This window comes from Quercus lobata, chromosome 11 (genome assembly GCF_001633185.2).
Source record: "Quercus lobata isolate SW786 chromosome 11, ValleyOak3.0 Primary Assembly, whole genome shotgun sequence".
NCBI lineage: Eukaryota > Viridiplantae > Streptophyta > Magnoliopsida > Fagales > Fagaceae > Quercus > Quercus lobata.
In genome coordinates, this window is record NC_044914.1 from 31705228 (window position 1) to 31712722 (window position 7495).

The 7495-nt window shown below is 33.6% G+C and overlaps 1 protein-coding gene across 1 annotated transcript; it reads right to left on the minus strand.

The window, feature by feature from the left end:
- Positions 1-4449: 4449 nt before the first annotated feature.
- On the minus strand, positions 4450-6822 carry LOC115967594 (60S ribosomal protein L38-like). Its single transcript, XM_031086723.1, has 3 exons — positions 6714-6822; positions 4909-5092; positions 4450-4761 (listed from the first exon to the last, which is right to left on the minus strand). Exons 1-3 carry the CDS (start codon positions 6714-6716, stop codon positions 4739-4741), a joined length of 210 nt encoding a protein of 69 aa, XP_030942583.1. The 5' UTR covers positions 6717-6822; the 3' UTR covers positions 4450-4738.
- Positions 6823-7495: the final 673 nt, after the last annotated feature.

Genomic DNA, 7495 nt, shown 5'->3' on the forward strand with positions numbered 1-7495 from the left:
AGCTGACCTTTGGTCCTTCTTCCTTCAAGATCTCTCACCTTTTTCAAATTCAACTTTTGGCTGCCTTTCCTCTTGTCATTTTTCCCAATGAGCTGATTCCTTCTTGCCAGGTTGAAAGTTTTCCCAGCTACTTCCTTTCATGGTTCTTCTTTCTGGCTTCCCCGAGGTACCAGCCCCTTGTTCATGAATTGTTGGTTTCCAAGCTTTCTGGTTCCTTTTTGCATCATTGGGTGGCTGATAGGGACGTATCTATTCTCATTTCCTGTGTTTTCTTGGCACTCCTTTTGAGCTGTCTTAATCTCATCCTAGCTTTGCTGCACGTCTCGAGGATCCGGAGCCCCTGGCAATCCCTCGGTATCCCGACCTAGTTCTTACCACTGAACTCCCTAGTGATTTTCTGACCTTGCTGGGCTTTTTTCTTCTTCCCTTTGTTTCATGAATTCTAAGGCCTATCCATTCGTGGGTCTGGGTTCTTCCTTAAACCCCCTAATGGAGTTAGGCCTACCATCTTTTTTTCTTTATTGCAGATTCAAGTCTTTTATTTTCTTCATGTAGTTCAACTCCCTATGCCTTTTTGGGCCTTGGTGCAACATTGTGACTTTTTTTAGACCTCAACAACATACTTCCCAATTAGGCAGTTAAAACCATCTTATTAGTCCATTGAAGACCCATAACTGACCCATAAGTTTGGGGGGATTAATACTTTGTTGTTGTTGATGCATACTTTACATGCTTCAACCAATTGGTGCATCTAAGAATGAAGCTCTAGAATATCAATTGGTGTTGCTTCCCTAAATCATTTAGAAACATTATTCTATAACTACAAATAAATTAAACATCTAGTATCTTTTTATTTTTATTTTTTGGGGCTAATTTAGAATAGTGTCATTAACAATATAAACAAAATATTAATTGTAAGTTCTTAAAAAAGAAAAATTGTATTCTAGTGCTTTTAATACCAACACACTTAATTTTTAGTTTTAACATGAATGATGAAACATAGTTATCTTACATGGCAGGATGTGGTACTCTATGACAAACAAATAGACACAGCAATAGTTATAAACATGGAACGTAGGATCGCACGATTTTACGATCCCACCTCAATAAAACGTTTAGGATCGTAAAAATGGTAGGATCGTATGTAAGATCATTTAGGATTGTAAGATCATATGGGATCCTACTGATTTTACCAATCCTACCAAAACATCAATTTTTAGTTTTAGTGTTTTTTTTTTTTTTTAATGTGATAAATTTTTAGTTTTAATGAAGTTTTAAGGGTTTTTTTTTTCTATGTTATGATAGTATGACTTTTATTCATTTTTATATAATTATGTTAGCCTAAGTAAATGTTTTCTAGTTATTAGTTCACTTGTAATCAAAATAAAGGAATGTTTTATCATTTCCAAATGAAGAATTTATATGGCTTTGCTACCTTTTAAGCTATAATATTGTTAAATTTGTGTGATCAATACACTAATTTGTGTTTTAATATTACTAAAATGTTTTTCTTATATATAATTTTATTAGGAGCAAGACTGAAGTACAGTACTTAAGTGTTGTTCTTTAAGTTTCCTTCTTAAGATTCTACCATGTGGATTTTTTCTCATGAGATAAAAGTATATTTCTTAGTTAAGTAATCACATGGTTAAATATTAAGAGGAGAACTTAAGGAACAACACCTAAGGAATAGCATTTAAGGGACTACACCTAAATTTTGTCATTTTATTAGTATGCTTGTATTTGTATATTGATTGATTGATTTTTTTGAGCATGCTTTATAATTGTTGTTGAGTGGTATAATTTGAATAGTTTAGTATAAAACTTTATTTTGATATCTTTTGCAGCTTTAGTATACAAATATACAATGTCTACATAGATAATAAAATGGATGATGATGATTAGGACAATGGTTATAAGAACTCTCGAATGAAAATAATTAAATGTTCACTTCACCTTAATATTCATCTTACTTTTAGATTTCATATTTTAATTAACTAGTTTCTATTTGATAACTTATTTTAGATTTTAAACTTGAAACTTTGAAAATATTTTCATATGTGTTGATAAATATTTTAGTATTTGGTTGCTAATTAAATATTGTGAGGGTCCTTTTTGGACAGTACCTAGGCCCAAGTAGAAACAAGGATCCTAGGCCCTTTAACAAGGATCCTGGACCCTTTACTTGTTGTTTTGATGGATTGGGCTTGGTTTACCGCAGCTAAATGGGGCTGATTACAAACCAAGTTGTGCACAAGTCACATAAAGCTCCTCAAGACGAAAATGCGATTCCTCCTAAGTAAGAAAAAAATACAATTATAAGTGTTTTAGTATCATAAAGTGACCATTTACTCTCACAAAATAAGTAAAATAAGTATTCATAATATTCACAGTGAAAAAGAGACTGAAATAGAATATTTAAGGCTTATCTTTTATTGTATAAACATTTAAAAGAGTTCCTTCACTTGGTACCCCAAGCGTACTGTCGTGGTACCTCGAACATACTGGGCTTGTAAAAACCCAAAATGCTGATTCTCTGAACTATACGATCTTTCTCCATGCTTATTATGCAATGGAGTTTTGTCCTTTCTCTTACTTCTATAGGTCTTACATAAGAACACACTATACAATACACATAATTTCAAATAATTGTTAGTTTCTTAGATTAGGATATACATTTTAATACATATACATATATGTAAATGAATTTCATGAGAATGATTCAGCCACGAGGATTCTGGCCCAAATTCTCACAAACTTAGTGCTTTTGCGCAAGACTTATGGGATTTGGAACTCAAGTCTAAGTGGCTTTACTTGGGCATTGCCTTCCAAGATAGTTAGGTGAGAATGATTTTTATGGGAGAGAGTGATATCTTATGTATGCATGTTTTGACACATATTTCTTTGGAGGCTAAGTGTATCCAAGGCCCAAATTGAAGTGAGGACCCCGATAAAAAGACTCAGCTCTTAGCTGAGTAAAAGGAAAATTAGCAAGCAAGAATATTTGTATTGAATAACAAGAAAGTAGCAAAGGAAAACAATGTAATAAAAAAACACACGAAATAACTGTTAAGGATCCTCTAATCAGTATGAAATATTTCATTATTTTTCTTAATTGTGGATTACAATGTGCTCACTAAGACGTGTTACAAGATCCAAATAAGTTCAAAAATTACAGACTTAGATGGCTATCTAAGTCTCTAAGACTTGCAAAATTTGAATTTAAATATGTTCTATAATGGCTGTTTTTGGGATACCGGGCTATATTTCCCTACTTTCTTTGAGTTTTTTTCAGAGTTTCTCAATGATTCTGTTGTAATTTTCTATTACTGAATCCCTTTTCAATGTTGGCTGTCTTCCCCTTTCTAGGGTCATTTTAGGGTTCGGGGTACTATTGATTCTCCCTTCTTGGCTCCCTGGGTATCAAAACCCCTGTTATGCCAACCATTCTGATGACAGATTCTTTCTCTGTTTCTCATAGTTTTCCTCTTTTAGTCCTGTTTTCCTAAAAGCCTCTTGCTGACTTTCCATTCTGGGGTGTCCATGGAGAGCCGACTTTCACCCCCTCTTCTTTCAAGGCATGTTACCTTTTAGACTCAACTTTTTGGCTATTCTTCTTGCTGTCATTTTTTCCAAGTGAGCGGAATCCATTCCTACTGGATTGAAGGTTTTCCCAACCTTTTGTTCATGAATTGTCATTCTCCAAGATTTCTGGTTCTTTGTTGCACCACTGAGTGCTTGAGAATGACATATCTATTTTTCGTTTCTTGTATTTCGTGGTACCCCTTTTGAGCTGTCTCAATTCCACTTTAGCTGTGCTTCACGTCCCGAGGATCCCGAGCCTCTGGCAGCCTCTGAGTATCCCGACCCAATTCTTTCACTAGACTCCCTTTGATTTTCTAATTCTAGCTAGGCTAGGCTTTTTCTTTCCTCCCTTCATTTCATGGACCCTAAGGTCTGTCCCTTAATGGGTCTTGGGCTTCAAATCTTCTGGACTTACCATCCTTTTCCCTTGTGGTGAGCTCAATCCTTTTAATATTACTTTCTATGAGATTGGCCCATTGTGCTATTTTTTGGGCCTTGGTGTTATGAAATTTTGGTCTTCAACAAATATTTATTTAATTCTTTAGATATATTAAGTCAAAACTTAAATATATTTATTTCGTTAGTATAGATGTAACAATGTATGACATGTAAATTGCATCTTATGATACAAATCTTTTTTTTTTTAATGAATAAATTCACAATTTACGTGATTATTCAACATACAAAGTCATTATCAATATGTTTTTACTTTAAATCTAAAAATATATATAATTTTACGATTCACGATCCGATTCTACGATCTACGATCTCACCTATCTCTTACGATCCTAGGTAAGATCCTGATTTTGATAACCTTGGTTACAAATAATATAATCCAATATGCAAGGATCAGGTAAGCTTAAATGCAAGAGAACAAATGCAACATGCTTAACAACCTGGCCACTATAATATTCCACTCTGCTTCTGCTAGTCTAGCCTCTTAACAGACTAGTCTAACCCAGGAGCATCATTCTATTTGCAAAAAATTGAAGAAATCGCTTAGCCTCAAGCTAATTTCAAACCGAAAAGGAAAAGATAAAGAATACAGCTAAACCATCCATAAATTGAACAAACAGACAAAACAAACAAAAGTCCAAGGCAAAATCTCATTCTCTCTAGTAACCATTTGACATGCTTGGTCCAGGTCCCATTTTCACAGGTCTTGCACGCTTAAACCTGCAAACAAGAAAGCCAGGAAAAGTCAGCTAATTGTCAATAGAAATAAGGTCTTTCAGTACCCAAAGATGAAAGGTAAGAAACCAAAATAAGACACCAAATGCACCCATCATGCCCATTAATAAAAAGTAATTTTTTCATACTGACCGGGAGGGAGAGATTGCTTCAACTTTTCAGCCTTCTCCGCGTCAAACACGCAAAGTGTGTACAGGTACTTGGAGCAACGGACCTTGAACTTGACAACATCCTTGCCCTTCTTGATTTTCACAGAACGTGCATCTTTCCTTCTTGCAGTGAGAAGGAAATCTTTAATCTCATGGATTTGCTTAGGCTGTGTATTGGAACAGATAACAGAAACAATTAGCAAAATAATTGACAAGGCAATCAAATAAGAAAATGAAGAGTTGGCAACTTAAGAACAATATAAATCACTTTGAATTGCATCAAAAGAAGGATAATTAGATAACAAAAGATATGGTACAATATCTTACGCCTCTCAGGCATTCTTTTTTTTTTTTTTTTATAAGCACGCCTCTCAAGAATTCATTAGAGCAAGATGTATTAGTAAATATTGCCATGATCAAGACATTATTTAAATTTTAAAATCATAGTTCTCTGTCAACTTCAAGATAATTTGACACTAAAATTATGACTTCTGTGGTTATGAGTAGAGAACATCCTAAGCCTTTAAGAAGGAAATTAAGATAAGAGTGTAACCATTTCAGCAATCAGACATTGATACCAATACAAAATTTAGAATCCAACTGAAATAAGGAAGATTTGAATTGTAGAATAAAATTCAAAGCATTAAGAGATAGGTGATGTCTTCTAAATGAAAAACCACAATTTCAACCTATTAGAACGCTCCACTATGTCTAAACCTCAGAATAGGAACAAAAACTAATGCTATCCAGCAGATATATCTAGAAAGATGTAGTAGATAGCACTTGAACTTAATTTCAGATATCCCTGCACCTGCAGACTCATTATACATTCATGTGAAGGGCAGTTATATATAAGAAAGAAAAACCTCTCTGTATCACTCATCAAGTTTCTTTTTACGTTACCAAGCACCCATCTACATCTATCCAACAAAACAATACAGGGAAATAGAATTGATTAGTCGAAGGATGATGACAAGAAAGTGCGAGGTAACACAAGAGCACGACACAAGCATGTGCCACTTTTCCCTCATTGTCTCGTGCCTGTAACCACAGCACACAAAAGAAGAGCCCCATTGATCAACAAAGAAAGATAATGCGCTATCCTAGGTAGCCAACCCTCGTTCATACATCTGTAAGCATCCACCAACATGTGCCTGCCTAAAAAAATTAAAACATCTATACAATTTTCCTATAGCACTCTGCTCATTGTAACAGCAATCCTCTACCTAATCCACTACTCCCACTATTTATTGTAATCTCCAGACAGAGTCAAGGTATTCAGATTATCCCAAGAGAATATGTTATCATCTACCCAAACGAAGAATTAATCCGACTAATTTGTTAAGTTTATCTTGCTTATATCTAGACTTTTTTTTTTTTTTTTTCATAAAGATATTTTTGGAGCGTCTAAATCAATCACCATTTTTGTAGTTCAATTTATGAATTTTGAAAATTTGACCTCTGATCTATATCAATCCTAGCTATAGTATTTAAAACTTAATCTAATTTTTTTTTTTTTTTTAAACTGAAAGAAATTAATGGGTCTGAATCCCACACACAAAATCAGCATGACAAAACTTCCAATAAAATAAACCCAAAACAATAACTACTAATCCCAATCAATACCCATGCTTTCATTTTCCACACTTCAAATCACAAATCACAAAAAAAAAAAAAGAAAAAAAAAAGGAACATATCAAACCAAGAACAATATGATAACTGAAACATCATACAACACATATTATTATTATGATTGACAAAAGAAGAGAAGATAGAGTAGAAAGATACCATGTTGCTGTGAAGTTGGGACTAGGGACGCCGAAATTGAAAACCCTAGTTCGGAGATGGAGACGTTGAGGTTGAGGGAGGCAAATAAAGACACAACGATGGGTATATATAAGCTGGGCTATCTGTTTTTTTGCTTGGGTTGGTGTGGCTTTTCTTGGGCTGAGCTCAATTTGATACATGTGTTAGTGGGCCTCTTTAAATTATTCTCGTATTAGGGTCCGTTTGTTAAAAACTTTTTTTATGAAAACGTTTGTTAAAAACTTTAATACGAAAAACTAATTAAAAACCCGATAAACGAAGAAAGTGAAGATGGTGTTCTTCGAACCACATAGATTGGTATCACAAAATATAACCATTAATGGGTCTAAGAAACTCATCAAACATCATGAACACTTTTTTTTTTCTTTTTTAATTTAGACAATTCAAAGATCGTTTCTTGAGCTCTAAAAGTAAAAATAAACATTTAGTTAGGAATTGAAATAGATATACATTTGGCTAAAAAAAAAAAGATAAAACTAAGCAGTTGTTTGGGATTGGATAATAGTTTATTGCTTATTTTTCTAACTATTTGCAGGTCCCATGTGAGTTACTTTTTTAGGCAAATTACACTTACTCACTGTTGCCTATCTATGGTTTGAAATTTAATATTTTATTCACCTAAGGTTAGCTTAGTTAGAGTTTCATAACCCATTTATATTAAAAATAGGGCTAAATATGTAATTTTGCTCCACTTTTATATCTCTCTCCCCCAAAAACACAAAAAACATAAAAATACAAGATTA